Source organism: Scyliorhinus canicula, chromosome 9, assembly GCF_902713615.1.
Source record: "Scyliorhinus canicula chromosome 9, sScyCan1.1, whole genome shotgun sequence".
Classification (NCBI taxonomy): domain Eukaryota; kingdom Metazoa; phylum Chordata; class Chondrichthyes; order Carcharhiniformes; family Scyliorhinidae; genus Scyliorhinus; species Scyliorhinus canicula.
The window spans coordinates 88171781-88188321 of NC_052154.1; the positions used below are offsets into that span (position 1 = coordinate 88171781).

General features: G+C 45.3%; 1 protein-coding gene across 9 annotated transcripts in view; it reads right to left on the reverse strand.

Moving 5' to 3' along the window:
- cnot1 (CCR4-NOT transcription complex, subunit 1) overlaps positions 1-16541 on the reverse strand; it is a 244344-nt gene that overhangs the window by 205481 nt on the left and 22322 nt on the right. For all 9 annotated transcript variants that reach the window (XM_038807123.1, XM_038807130.1, XM_038807124.1 and 6 more), the window contains one exon: positions 4658-4765. In XM_038807123.1, coding sequence (XP_038663051.1) covers positions 4658-4765 — 108 coding nt within the window. The remainder of the gene's footprint in view (positions 1-4657; positions 4766-16541) is intronic.

Sequence of the window (16541 nt, forward strand, 5' to 3'; positions counted from 1 at the left end):
CTTAAAACTCTTATTACTCACTCCACAAATGCTGCCAGACCTGAATATTCCCAGAATTGTATTTCTATTTCTGTTCAATTGTTTCTAGCATTAGGGGAGTCACAACTTTCTCCAGCTTAATACTGACTAGACCAACAGCCATGTTCACACCATGGCCCAGGACTCCATGCTCTGCTGGGTCCAACAGTAAGGACCTTTGGCCCCATTGCACCCCAAACTGAGCTTCAACCCCCAAATATACCTCCTCCCACCTTTAACAAATATCACCTCCACCGTGGCTTCTCCGCCAATCATTCACTCAGACACAATTTATACAGCATTCTGCTTATTCACCTCCCAAGACTCACCTGACACGAACTGCAAATGGTTCAAAACTTAATCTGCACCCCATCCCAAACAAAGCCACTATCCTATCTACACTGGCACCTCATGTTCCATTCCTATTCAAGTCACGAATTTTTAAATCCCCTTTGGCATTTTAGAAACACCTCTGTGGCCTGGTGCTCCACAAACTTGACTATCCTGATGTTGGCTTATTACACATACATACAGTCACTCTTGTTCCCACCACAAAATAACTTTTGAGCCATTAAAACTCAGCATTTTGTAATTCTCTTACCAGTCCCTTCATAGTACATTGTTCCCCACTTTCAAAAGTTTCCTTCTCATTCCTGTTCAATGGCCATCTCTTTAATCCCCACCACAACATGTAGCAATTTAGAATATGTTGCAATGTCAAAAGCACTATGGACTGCAAGATCTGAATATTACATTAAAATCTGATAAAACGTGCTATACATAGAGAGGGGCAGCAGGGTAGCATGGTGGTTAGCATAAATGCTTCACAGCTCCAGGGTCCCAGGTTCGATTCCCGGCTGGGTCACTGTCTGTGTGGAGTCTGCACGTCCTCCCCCTGTGTGCGTGGGTTTCCTCCGGGTGCTCCGGTTTCCTCCCACAGTCCAAAGATGTGCGGATTAGGTGGATTGGCCGTGCTAAATTGCCCGTAGTGTCCTAATAAAAGTAAGGTTAAGGGGGGGTTGTTGGGTTACGGGTATAGGGTGGATACGTGGGTTTGAGTAGGGTGATCATGGCTCGGCACAACATTGAGGGCCGAAGGGCCTGTTCTGCGCTGTACTGTTCTATGTTCTAGGGGGAAAAGCACAAAACTTCTAGGTATAAAAAAATTGCTAGAAGTTGCAAAACATTCAGTGCCAATTTCATTACATAGTTCTAAGACTACAGAAGAGTGTTACAGTTGCTTCACCCAGTCAGGCAAATAATTCAATCTATCTAGCTTTTGGTCTTGGTTTCTACACTTCTACAGCTACTGATTTACTTAACGGCACCCTTGCCTCCGCCTTTATGTCCTTATCCTGAATATGGCCCTCATCTCCTAAATTCCAAGGGTTGTAGACTTGAACAGTTATGGCAGATGGCTAATTTGACCACATAAAACATCAAATCTTGTTTGCATCTGCTAAAACTGCTCACCAAGCAAAGATAACCCTCCACCTTCCTTTGTCTACTGCAAAACACTGTCTTAACCTCTCTCCACTGCCTCCTTTGCCTTCACAGCCAACAATAAATTCAAGCTGCTCACTGACTTGTCACAAGATAGAGTCTATCTGATCAACTGCCTCTGCGATGTCCTTCCCTTCCACTAACACAGCTTGCCAAACTTCCTCTAAAGTCCTCCCTAGCTGTGAAAATCCATCCTTCTCTAGTTTCTCTATCTCCTCCACTGATGCCCTCTGAGGTCATATTGTCCATGACACCCACTTCATAGTTCCTTAACCCAATTTGCATTCAACTGCTGGTCACCCAACTTTCCATCCCAGTCCCCATCTCTGCCGATATTATTAAACTTCTCCAACCTTCCTTGCCTCTCCAAGTTCTTGAACATGTCATAGCCTGCCAAATCCATGCATCTCCTTTTGGAACTTATCTGAATCCCTCCAATCAGGCTTCCATCCCTTCCACAGTACCAAAACAGCTGATCAAAGTCACAAAAGTCCTTGCGTGATTGTGACAATGGTGAACTTTCCCTTCTTGTTCCTGGACTTGTTCCACAGCCTACTGTTGATCACACCATCAACACCTCACCAATGCTGTCCAGCTGGATGGGATTGATTTTACCTGGTTACAGTCTTATCTAATCTTAACCAGAGTATCACTAGCATTGGCTTCTCTTCCCACTCCTTCTCCACAAAGAAGGGCAAGTGGGTGAAGTAATATTTGATGACCATATTGGAAAAAGTATCACAATTCAGTTAGATTCAGTATTACCATGGAAAACGACAAAGATAAAGTAAGGGGGGGCAAATTTTGCTGAAATTAGGAGGGACTTGGCAGAGGTGGACTGCCAGCACTCCTAGAGGATAACCAGCGGGAAGCACTAAAAAGCAAGATCCTAAATAAGCAATGTAGACATGCCCCCTCAAAAGTAAAAGTGGTACTCTTTGACACCCCCTGGTTATCCAGAGGAATGTAGGGAAGATCATTCAGAAAAAGAAAACGTGCGATTGGCACAAAGAACTAAGCATTGCAGATAACCTAGACGAGTATAGGAAGTGCAGGGATGAAATAAAAAAGGAAATAAGGAAATCAAAGAGAGGGCATGAAATAAGATTAGCAAGTTAAAAACCCAAATATGTTTTATGAATATATTAATGATGAAAGAATGGTTAAGGAAAAAGAGAACCTATCAAAGATGAAGAAGGGAACTTGTGTGCAGATGCAGAGGCTGTGGGAAGGGTTTTAAATGAATATTTTGACTGCATCTTTACAAAGGAAATGGATAATGCAGATATAGTAGTCCGGGAGGAATACGGAGATATTGGATGTGATAATCATAAAGAGAGAGGAAGTGCTTGAAGGGTTGGAAGTTAAGTTGGCAGAGCCAAATGGATTGTTACTGAGGCTACTGAAGGTGGTCAGGGAGGAGATAGCAGATGGTCGGAGGATGATTTTCCAATCCACACAAGAAACAGAGTAGGTACCGGAGGACTGGAGAAATGCAAACGTGGTTCCATTGTTTAAAAGGGGATCGCAGGAAATGCCAAATAATTATGGGCCAGTTAGTCTACTGTCGGTGGTGGGCAAGTTAGTGAAATCAATCCTCTCTCTTTTTTTAAAAAAAGAGGCAATTTAGCATGGCCAATCCACCTACCCTGCATATCTTTGGGTTGTGGAGGGTGAGACACATGCAGACATGGGGAGAATGTGCAAACTCGACATGGCCAGGATCAAACCCGGGTCCTCTGCACCATGAGGCAGCAGCGCTAACCACTGTGCCAGCATGCCGCCTAGTAGAATCAATCCTGAGAGCTAAAGATTAACTGTCACGTAGAAAGACATGGACTAATTAGGGATAGTCAGCATGGATTTGCTAAAGGAAGGTTTTGCCTCAAGTTTGATTGACTTTTTTGAGGAAGTGAGAAGAAGAGTTGATGAAGGTAATGCAGTGGATGTTGTATAGATGGATTTTAGTAAGGCTTGTGACAAACTCCCACTGGGGGCGGCATGGTAGCACAATGGTTAGCACTGTTGTTTCTCAGAGCTAGGGTTCCGGGTTCGATTCCCACTTGGGTCACTGGCTGTACGGAGTCTGCACGTTCTTCCCGTGTCGGAGTGGGTTTCATCCGGGTGCTCCGGTTTCCCCTCTCAAGTTCCGAAAGACGTGCTTGTTAGGCGATTTGGACATTCTGAATTCTCCCTCAGTGTAGTTGAGCAGGCGCCAGAGTGTAGCAACTATTATCCTTCACAGTAACTTCATTACTAATGTCAGCCTACTTGTGACACTAACAAGGATGTTAACTGGATTGACTGCTTGTCACGTGTAACGAGGTACAGTGAAAAGTATTTTTCTGCGAGCAGCTCAACAGATCATTAAGTACATGAAAATAAAAGAAAATAGCTAAAAGGTGTCCTCTGGCGGGCCTGGACAATATGGGCCAAATGGCCTCCTTCTGTGCTTTAACCTTTCTATGGTTTTATGGTTCGCACGCTGTTACCTTTGCTGTCCCCCAAGGACCTCCTATTTATTTATTATTCACCTTAGCGACATTAAGGTTTTATTACCACACATATGAAAACATGTTGCAAAATCAGACTGCTTATCCAACATCCAATACTTATGAGCTGAGGCGTCTTCCAATTTAATATCAGTTTGTCTGAAGCTATTGTTTTCAGTCCTCCCTCCAAACTCTGCTCCCTAGATATGGACTCTGTCCCTCTTCCGAACAGCAATCTGAGACCAAGCCAGTCTGTTTGCAATATTAATGTTATATTTGACCCAAGATGAGTTTCTGACCACAGATTCATGCCATCACTAAGACCATCTACTCCCACCTCTAAAATTGTCCCTGTATCCGCTCATCTGCTGCTGACACATCATTTCTGCCTTGTTATTTTTAGACTTGAAAATTCTATTGCATCCCAGGCTGGTCTCCATAAATCGCTCTCTACTTTGTTTTTTCTCCTTTAAGGCACTCTTAAACCTATTGCCTGTGACATAGCTTGAGTATCAATGTACCAACGCGAAGACAAATCATTACACCAGTTCTTGTGTTGCAACTTATAGACCACAAACTTAAACATTCGCTCAAATCTTATTAAAAGAGCTGCATTCAAGATAGTGACTGAAGTATTTTGATACCTGATGGAAATCTTTGCCACTACTTTTACCATCGCCACTGAAATCCACGTGCGAGAATAGACAGCGTAATAAATGTCTGTCTGCCTCCGGGCCGTGTCGGTTCACAATCTGTAATTGACAAGAACATGTTAATAGTTTTTTCAACCAACTTAACTACTCGGTTTCAAAGTATTTGAAAGGACAGTACATTAACTTAATACAGATAAAACAGTGACTCTGCAAAATTAGCAACCTGCAGTAGCATGTTTCTACATTTTACTGGTTTGGCACCGTCTCAAACGGAATAAACACTACAACTTATGATACTTTCTTAAATCAGAACAGGGAGCATCCTGGTCTTTGCAGCTAGGCAGTGATGGACAATAACAGGCTTCAAAATCTCCAGACTTGGAAGAATCCCATTCTTAACTCCTTTGTGGGGAAAGCTTACATGTAAAGAGATTAAGCCTGGGTGGCAACACCACCTCAGCCGGAGCCAAATAGAACCTCCTGTCAACCTTTATTTACCCGTCTTAAATCCCTACCTTTTAATATCCACGGTCAACACAAAACTATCTATCGAGCTCCACCTAAATCTAAATTGGCCCAGCACATACAGCTTTTTGGCAGTGTTCTTCACTCCCCACCACAAACTCCATCCCTCTCCCTGGTCACGATCCGAAATTGAACCATTCCAGTCGCAACCTGTTTCATATTGACAAATTAGCTTCTGATCACATGCTTGCACCATTACCAAGCCCACCTCACCATTACTACCCAATTTCACCCCGTCTCAGCTGTTGCACACGACTTGACTATTTCAGTGCACACCCGACTTCTCTCCCATATCCTACCCTGCTTAAATTCAGAGTCATCCAAAGCTTTGCTGCCTGTGTCCCAACATGCACTACGTCCGATTTACTATGACCCATGTGCACTCACTTACACTGGCTCCTGGTTAAGCAACACCTTGACTTAATTCACTTTTAATCACTCCACCATTTGCAACTGTCTCTCAAGGTGCCCTGACATTCCTTCCCAAAATCCGAACACCCCTCTCATATTTACAATGCTCCTTAAAACCTCAATCTTTAGTCAAGCTTTTCATCACCTATCTTAATTTGTAACTGGGTGTCAAATTTTGTTTGACAATTTTGGAACGTTTTACTACAGTAAAGGTGCTATATAAACCCCCAAACCCAAAGATGTGCAGGGTAGGTGGATTGGCCACGCTAAACTTTCCCTTAATTGGAATTTAAAAAAAGAAATGCAAGCTGTCATTGCTGTTGCAGACTTCCACTAACCTTTGGATGAAAAAGTGGTTGCGATATTAAGCTCCACTTTTAAAGTTCTGTCCCGTTATTCTGGATTCCTCCCCCAGAGGAAGGAGCTTATCTGTACCTAGTCTACAAATTGCTTAATTTTAAAGACCTCCATTAGATCAATGCTCAACCATCTAACTCAAGGGAATACAAACAGAGTTTATGCAGAAGATAGGTTCGTTTTTTAAAATATTTTTATTAAAGATTTTCCAATTTTACTATAAATTTTACAACAAAACCCAGATTAACAGATGATGCACAAAACCACTAATCATGACCACCCCATCCACTAAGATAAAAAAACAAGCAAAAGAAAAACAAACCCCCCCCCCCCAAAGAAATTGACAGTGACAAATTCCTTCAGGCAGATAATGAATGGCTACCACCTCCGGTAGAAAGCTTCAACCGCCCCCCTAACGGCATACTTAACTTTCTCCAGGTACAAGAATTCCATTAGGTCACCCAAGCGTACTGAGGCTCTGGGTGGGGACAAAGACCTCCACTCCAGCAGAACTCACTTCCACGCAATCAGTAAGGCAAAAGCAAGGACATCTGCCTTCACTCCAGTGTGTAGCCCTGCCGAGTCGGACACCCCAAAAATGGTCACTAGAGGATAAGGCTCCAGTTCGATATTCAGATTTACCAACATGGTGTTGAGGAAGGAGACCCAAAAGCTTACCCGTTTAGGAAAGACCAGAACATGTGAGATTCACCGGCCCAACAGAATACCACTCACCTTCTACCTCTGGAAAAAAATCACTCAAACCTAGTTTTAGTCAGGTGCGTCCTGTGCACCACCTTAAACTGGATTAGACCAAGCTGCGCACAAGGTGTGGAATTCACCCTGCAAAGGGCCTCACTCCGCACCTCATCAACCACTGTAGGTCCCAGCTCTCTCTCCCACTTCCGCCAAATCTGAATCTTCAGAATCTATTTGCCCATAAATACCAGATGTGCTGCCTTCTTCCAACCCCACCCAAAGTATCCTTTCCAACAGAGAGCCCACAGGGCCTCGAGAAATTATGGAACGGACACCCACACAAAATTTCTTATCTGGAAGTGCAACTCTTCCAAGCAGGCAAACCGCCCCTTTACAAACAAGTCTTCAAATCTCTTCAGCACATTCCCTTCTCACCCCCAAACACCATGTCTGATCTTGACGGTTCAAATAAATGATTGGCACAGATAGAAGCCAGCTTTGACACGGCTCCAAGCTTAAAATGCTGCCTGAATGGTCTCCGTATCCTTAATGTAGCCACGAGCACCTAGTTCAAGGAGTACCCAGCCAGAGAAAACAAAAATGAGGCTGTCACCAACACCCCAGACTGATCCGCTACACAACCTCGCCTCTATCTGTCCACGTGCGGAACCTGGGTCACTGCACCATCCCAGAACCTTCTCAGTGTTAGCCACATAATAATAATAATAATAATGCAAATGCAGCAGTGCTAGCCCCCTCCGGCTGCCTATCCCATTGACAAACTACCCTACAGATCCTACAATCTTGCCCACGCATACAAAGACGACAACAACCTATTAACCCTCCCAAAAAATATTTAGGGAGGAAGAGAGGAAGACATTGAAACAAAACAAAAACCTTGGATGAATATTCATTTTGATAGATTGGACTCTACCTGCCAAGGACAGAGGAAGGTTGTCCCACGTTTGCAGATCAGACTTAACCGTTCCCCCCCCCCCCCCCCCCCCCCCCCTTTCCACTTACCCAAAGCCCTGAAGGCTAAGGGCTCAATAGTCAATGCAAATAAGAGGGGAGACATTGGACACCCCTGTCGGGACCCGTTTTCAAATGGAAGTATCCTGAACTCAAGGTATTGGTACAAACACTAGCCAAGGCGCTACACAAAAACCGAATCCATTAAATCAATTTTGGCCCTAAACTGAACCTCTCCAAAGCTTTGAATAGGTACCTCAACTCCACCCTGTCAAATGCCTTCTTGGCATATAAAGACACAATCACCTCCAGTACGAGCTCCTAAGACGTGGAGAACACCACATTCAACAGCCCCTGAATGTTGTTTGACAACTGCCAGCCCTTGACAAAGCCCATCTGATCCTCCACAATCACCACGGGGAGATAGGGCCTTACCACCAATACTTTAGCCAGTACCTTAGCGTCCACATTTAGCAACGAGATAAGCCAGTATGACACACACTCTGTCGAGTCCTTTTCTTTTTCAGCAGCAAAATGCTGGCCTGAAAAGTGTCGCTGGCAGGGATCCCTTGGATAGTCGTTAAATATGTCTTCCAGCAACAGGGCCAACTAATCTGCAAACCATTTATAGGATTCCACTGGAACCCATCAGGCCTAGGTGCTTTAACCGTTTGCACCTGCCCAATACCAGCCAAAATCTCCTTAGGGCCTAACAGGGCCTACAATTCTTCACTTCTCTCAACCCCTGCTTCCGGAAACTCCAACCCATCTTAAAACACTGACACATACAACATGGCCCCCCCCCCCCCCCCCCAACCTATAAAGATTCTTGTAAAAAACTTCAAATGCCTCGTTGACTTTTCTGGGGAGGAAGCTAAACTATCACTCAAATCCCTAACCTGAATCCCAGAAGGCCGCCTCAGCTACTGAACTAATGGCTAGCCTTCTACCCATACTCATAAAAGACACCTCCTTGAAAGCCACAACTGTTTCACCACCTTCCCCGTAGACAACAGATCAAACGGTGTCTGCAGCTTTTTCCTGCTTGGCAGGAACTCTAGGGTAGGGTCACACGAATACCTGTGGTCCACCTCCAATATCTCAACCACCATTGGGCAGCATGGTAACACAGTAGTTAGCACTGATGCTCCACAGCGCCATGGTCCCAGGTTCGATTCCCGGCTTGGGTCACTGTGCAGAGTCTGCACGTTCTGCCCATGTCTGCGTGGGTTTCCTCCGGGTGATACACAGATACGTAAAAGATAGGAACAGGAGGAAGCCTTTTGGCCCTTCGAGTCTGCTGTGCCATTTATCACGATCATGGCTGGTCATTCAACTCAAATAGCCGAATCCAGCTTTCTCCCCATAGCCTTTGATCCCATTCTCCTCAAGGGCTATATCTAGCCGCATCTTGAATATATTCAATGTTTTAACTCAACTACTTCCTGTGGTAATGAAATACTTCCTGTGGTAATGAAACCGGGTGTTCCAGTTTCTCCCACAAATCCCAAAATACGTGCTGTTAGGTGAATTGGACATTCTGAATTCTCCCTCAGTGGACCCGAACAGGCGCCGGAGTGTGGCGACTAGGGGATTTCCACAGTAACTTCACTGTGATAATAAAGATTATCCTTCGCCATTCCGCCCTTACCTCCCTCTCCATATGCAGCTTGTACTATATGATCTCTCCCATAACCACCACCTTCAAGGCATCCCAATCTGTTGATGGCGAGACAGAATCATTCCTATTGAATTCCACATACTCACCAATGGCCTTGGACATGCGCCCATGAAACCCCAAATCCACCAATAACGCTACATCTAAAATCCAAGGCGGCGCTGAATAGGGCCCAACTCCAAAACCAAGTCCACCAGATGAGGGACGTGATCAGAGTTAACAATGACCAAATATCCTACCTTCTTCACCGAAGGGCGAAGAGATCTACCGACCAGAAAAAGGTAAATCCTGGAATACACCTTATGTACTAGGTAGAAGAACGAGAATTTCTTATCCCCTTGTATTCAAGGAGACCAGCCGAACTGGGGCTACCAATCCGGAGTTAGTCATTTCCACTGCAACGGATTAACAAACACCTGCCCAGAAGATGTAGTCCCAAGACCCAGATGCCTATCAAACCAACCCACTAAACGAAACACAGGAAATCCCATGGTCACCTCCAGAAGACTAACCCCCACCACCTCTGAACCAAAACCCATCAAAAGCCATGTTGATCACATTCCAAAGAACAATACCCCCTGCTAACCAATTCCCACCAACACAAACGCATGAGGCTTATTGAACCACAAAAAGATGTCAAACAGGCTATAGCCCCCATTCCCATTCTCTAGCTAAACCTTTACGACTAGCGAGGTAGCCCTTCCCCAGGTCTGAAAAAAAGAGAGAAATACCCCTACCTGTCTCGGCTACAGAAATTGAATGCCTTAAAGAATATTTGTCATACTAAGACATCACAATAAACTAAGCAGCAAACAAGCCAAAATTAATCTTTCATAATGAAAACCATGAAAACTGGGCCCAAACGTGAGCCACCCAAATTCCCAGCTATCTTAAGCTAGAGCCGTCCAAGCGCTACATTTTGGATGTGATTATCTGGATTTGCCTATTTGAACCATATCCTGAAAAGAATATTTGCTTCAATGTGACACACCGTATTATCGACAGCTTTGTTTCAGTAGCTAAACAGAATTATGGTCCAGATCACAAACTATCAGCAACAGAAATGAAGATCAGCCAGCATTATAAAAATGTAGATAAGCTGGAATAGTTATAAAACTATGATTACAGGTTACGTGCTTTGGAGGCAGCTATAAATTCTTATCTACTGTAGCCATCTCAGATGGCCACCTGCAAATGACCATGGGAATTATGGCCAACCCAGGACTCAGACACACTCAGAGCTTGTGTGTGTATTTACAACCCAAATAGCTAGACGGGATTGAAACCCCCGCTCGTTTGCATTCTAATGCCCATTTCCCCAGAACCAAAGGACTGTACTCAGGTAACCGATACAGATGCAGACTAATCGGCGCCACTCCCATTGCTAAGAAAGCCCAAACAGCCACGGTCAATGACCGCTCAGGACACGTCCAGCCTTCAAGGCACCCACCCCTTTAATGGCCAAAATCAAAGGCAGTGATCGAAGCCTGTCGAATTATTGGGTCCAAAGCTAAGGACCGTCCGAAAGAGCACAAAATCCCAGAAGGATAAAAATACACAGCCATTCAGTCTCTCTTGGCCCCAGCCTACGCATAAAACCAAGTGCACACGGCCAGAAGACAAGTTCAATACCAACGATCGCTACCAGACGGATGAGCCCAGCAGAAACGAAGCCACTTCTTCTACCCAGCCATGCAAGATCCGAACAAAGGCCTTGTTCATCTGCAAAGAGCCGGTTGCCCTGAAGTTAAGTATAGGTTATGTAGTTGTGAGGTGCAGTTTAACTTGTAGTGCTTTATGTTGCATGTTGAAGTAATCCTTGTGTGTAAATAAACTATCTTTGAACTTGAACTGACTAACTGGTTGTTTGGTCCTTTGATCGATATCCAGTAAAGCCTTGTGGTGGTATCATTTGATACCTGGCAACTCTGAAAAGCAATATCATTAATAACTGCCATATCTAGTTCATTTGGCAACATTATTGGTGACGCTAGTGGGATAGTATCCCACTCATTAAAAAGAGCAACATTATTGGTGACTCTGGTGCCGATTGGCAACATTATTGGCAACATCTGACGGGACTCGACCTATAAGTGATTTTGTCACTCCGGGAGAACCCACTAGAAACCACTTAGAAATCCAATTGAGGGAAATTGAAAGAAACAACAAGTGTAAGGCCCGTATCGATCAAATCACCAAGATTCGGAAGTGTGTATTAAACTGCATGCGTACTAACAGGGATGTAAGGTAAACGCGTTAGATTTTGCGAACCGGACTATTGTGAACCGGAAAATAGCCTAGGCCATATCCGCTGTTCGAATCGCCACCTTATTCTCTCTCTCTCTCCCCCCCCCCCCCCCCCCCCCCCCCCCCCGGGGATGAAATGAAAATCGCTTATTGTCACGAGTAGGCTTCAATTAAGTTACTCTGAAAAGCCTCTAGTCACCGCCTGTTCGGGGAGGCTGGTATGGGAATTGAACCGTGCTGCTGGCCTGCCTTGGTCTGCTTTAAAAGCCAGCAATTTAGCCCAGTGTGCTAAACCAGCCCCTGGTAGGAAAAGAGAAGTTAGCAGCTTTACGAGCACTCCATAGCTCCACTACAGAACAAAGACAGAGCACAGTAGATCACGCGAAATGTAGACGACAAATAGAGAAGTAGTAGTCACTGCTGTCAGTGCAAAACGGATTCAGAGATACCTTGGGACAAGATTTAGATGAGGAGAAAGGCCCCAATTGGCAAGAACTAAATGAAACCGCCCATAGATATGTAGAGAGCACAGTACATTACAAGAGAGCCCCCCATGCCCCGAAACCGCACAGGCAGCACACACCCCCATGAATCCAGTTACCACACAGCGCAAGTCATCGGATCGGGATGTGCCCGATTTCTTTACACCACCCCACTAACCATCACCCAACTGAGAGATGCCTGTGCCAAAATTGAACCATTCAAACCCACCGCAGACCCACATAATTTATTTGAGAGAGGACGCCAGCAAAACGTTATGTACAGTCGAGACGAAAGGGAGGAAGTTAAGCTTATAGGCATGAAAGTTGACCCGTTCGTTAGCTCAGCTTTACCAGAACCCCAGAATGTAGAAGGAGGAAGCCTACAAGAAATGAAAACGGCCATTTTAGATGCGGTTGGGTACAGCAAGGGAGACCCCACAGAAGGTTTGAACCGTTGTAGGCAAAAGAGAGAGCATCCGACTGCATTTGCAGGTCGCCTTTGGATCCATTTTAAATTAGTATTTGGGAATTTGAACCGCGTACACTTAGATAACAACGACACAACTAAATGGACCCACACTTTAGTCTCCCACGCCACAGAAGCAGGTCAAAAGGCTTGTGTAAATTACGACCCCGCAGACTCCACACATAATGAAGTTTGGATTTTAAGGCGACTCTGCAGAGCTTGGGAACATAGGAAGGCAGATCAGGAAAAGACAGACGCAAATATGCACCCAGTCAGGACTAATCAGGACCCAGCATGGGGAAATGAGGGCAGACATGAAGGACAGCACCCCAGAGCACAGGCACAACGAGGTTGCTATAATTGTGGACACATGGGAGGACATTACGCCCACGAATGCAGACAAAACCCCCCAAACCAGCAACGGCACCAGCAATTAAATGTCCCACCTAGGAACAATGTTAGGCCCATACATAGCATTAGCGCCCAAACAGATAATGCAGTAATCAACACCACAGACTGACGGTGTTCGGACTCCCCAACTTGGGTCTGCGGCACACTCTGGGACAAATCAGGCAGACCAGTAGTCACAGGCACAGTCCAGGGACATCCAGTAGAGTTCCTTTGGGGCACAGGAGGGTCCCACACCACTTTATACTCCCCCACAATGTTTCAGCGTGACAAATGGCCCACCACAGACACCATCACCCTTAGTGGATTTACAGGACATGTACAGCAGGGATATATTACAGCCCCCATAGATATTCAGATCGGAACCATAAACACCAGGCACCCCTTATTTTAGTCAATTTGCCCCAAACAGCCGAGCACATTCTAGGAATCAACTTTATGAGCTCCCACAACCTTTCCTTTGACCCAGTGAATAGGTGTATATGAAAAATGGCCAAAGATGTGCGGGTTAGGTGGATTGGCCATGCTAAATTGCCCGTAGTGTAAGGTTAATGGGGGGGATTGTTGGGTTACGGGTATACGGGTTACGTGGGTTTAAGTGGGGTGATCATTGCTCGGCACAACATCGAGGGCCGAAGGGCCTGTTCTGTGCTGTACTGTTCTATGTTCTAAAACAGAGAGAGCCCCCGCTACGCTCACAGTAGGGGACTACGAACATAGGATTTGCTCAGTAGGAGACTAGTGGTTTGATCCGCAAGCAATTAGTACAGACCAGACAATTAGAGGGGTCCTCAGAAAACATAAAGCAGCCTTCGCCCAAAACAAACACGATTGTGGGAGGATCCCAGGCATGGTCACAATTTCAGGTCCCAATCCCAAGCCCCAGAAGCAATACGGTTTCCTACAGCAAGCGGAGGGTGAGATCTCAAAAGTCATCAATAGCTTACTAGATCAAGAAGTAATTTGGCCCATAGCCTCAACAAACAATGCCCCAATTTGGCCCGTAAAGAAACCAGACGGTTCATGGAGATTAACCATTGACTACTGAGAGCTCAACAAGGTCACCCCATTAGCAGCCTCCACCATTGCCACGAGTCCCGAAACCATGCTCAGGCAGGGAGTACAAGCAAAGCACTTTACAGTGCTAGATATTAGCAATGGTTTCTTGTCCATTCCCTTGGATAAGGCCTGTCAATACAAGTTTGCGTTCACATTTCAAGGGCAGCAGTATACGTGGACATGCCTCCCGCAAGGATTCCACAACTCCTCTCCATTTTTCACGGACAACTGGCCAACCATCTTTCCAAATTTTCCCGCCCGAATGCCTTATTCAGTATGTGGACGACTTACTCCTACAGACGGACAAGAGCATGTTAAGCTTCTTTCAGAATTGCTAGGTCTCTTACAATCAATTGGATGCAAGGTTAACCCAAAAAAGCCCAGATCCTAAAAGAAAAGGTCCTTTATTTAGGCACCATTATCACCCACGGGGGGAGATTGAACACAAACAAATTGAGTCAATAGTTAAATTGGCCCTGCCCCACAATGTCACCGATCTCCAGTCATTCTTAGGATTAGTTGGATATTGTAGGAACCATATAGATAGTTTTGCCACAAAAGCAGCCCCACTCTCAGAGCTCCTTAAAGAGACCGCTCGGGCAGCACGGTGGCACAGTGGTTAGCATTGCTGCCCACGGCGCTGAGGACCCGGGTTCGAATTCCGGCCCTAGGTCACTGTCTGTGTGGAGTTTGCACATTCTCTCCATGTCTGCATGGGTTTCGCCCCCACAACCCAAAGATGTGCAGGATATGTGGATTGGCCACACTAAATTACCCCTTAATTGGAAAAAATAATTGGGTACTCTAAATTTATTTTTTTTTAAAAAGAGACCGCTCCATGGGAATGGCTTCCTCAGCACACGGACACCATCAATGAATTCAAACGCGCCCTCTGCACAGCCCCCACTTTGCAAGTTCCAGACCCACACTCTCCCTATGCCATAGAAGTAGCAACCACCGACCGAACCCTATCAGCAGTACACCTACAGGAAAGACCTGACCGCCTATGCCTCACGAATTTTGGATCCCGTAGAGCAAGGATTTTCAGCCTGCGAACAGCACTTGCTCGCAGTCTTTTGGGCAGTGCAGTATTTTGCATATATCACAGGCCTTAACCCAGTAACGATTTTAACCGAGCACAGCCCAACGCAGCTACTGTTTGATGGTAGGTTAAAGGACGATTCAGTCAGCCAGATTAGAGCTCGCTGGACACTGTTGTTACAAGGAAGGGACATTACAGTTAAACGTACAAAGACCCACACATTTTTAGCAGACAACCTTCAGTATGCAGGAACCCCACATGAGTGCCAGATCATTGCAGCCAAACACCACACAGGACCCTTTATTCCGAAGTCACTACACACACGAGCAGAACACCGAATCCCCAGACCAGGGACAACGCTTTAAAAATTTATATAGACGGTTCCTCCACCATTGAAAATGGAAAGAGAATAACTGGTTGTGGAATTTACGTGGAAGATGCACGGGGACACGCATTAGAGGAAGTATCTTTAAAATTGCCCGGCCACCTAGGATCACAAGCAGCCGAATTAGCAACTATAGCATATGTAGTGCAGCACCCAGATTCCTTTCCAAACCCAGCGGACATACATGCGGACAGTTTATATGTCTGCAATTCCTGCCCCTGTGGAAATCTTGAGGATTCGTATCCACTGGTGGTGAACCCCCTACCCTCAGCCCCATTGTTGAAGCATATCCTTAAGACAAAAGACCGCACATATGGCATAATCAAAAAGAGAAGCCATTATCGTTCCTCCCCACCCAGTAACGTAAAGGCAGAAGCCTTAGCTGTCAGGATTACAACACAGACACTTTTGGCAAACCCCCCCCGAAAGTGAACCGATACACGCAGTCCAGGTTTCACAGACTAATATCGAAGATTTAGCCCAGGCCCAAAAGGCAGACACTCTTAAGCAAGTTTTAGACGGTAACTTCCCAGCCCCCTACGACAAATTCAAGGACTCACTTGACGGTACAGGACGGTATAGTTTTGACAAATGGAATTTATGCGGTCCCCACCCAGGACAGAAAACAGATAATTTGCCAGTTTCATGAGGGACACAGACATCAATACCATTGCCCATTTAAGACCTTTGTGCTGGTGGCCCGATTTAAAAGCAGACATCATGTATTATATTGAGAATTGTTTAATCTGTGCACAGAACAATCCTGAAAGGTACTCCAAGAAAGGAAAATTGAGACACACCCGACCTGTTAATGGCCCATGGACAAATATACAGCTCGACTACATTGGTCCCCTCCCCCCTATAGAAATAGTTTTAAATATGTATTAGTAGTAATCGACACCTTTACAAAATGGGGAGAAGCATTTCCCTCCTGGACGAACACAGCGAAAACCACAGCTAAGATTTTGACTGAACAGATATTTGCACGCTGGGGTCTACCCCGCAGCATTGAATCAGACAAAGGTTCCCATTTCACCGGTAGTCATGCAAAATGTTTTAACGATATTTGGAACCAAGCAAAAATTTCACATAGCGTATCACCCCCAATCTAGCGACATTGTTGAACGAATGAATCGCACCTTGA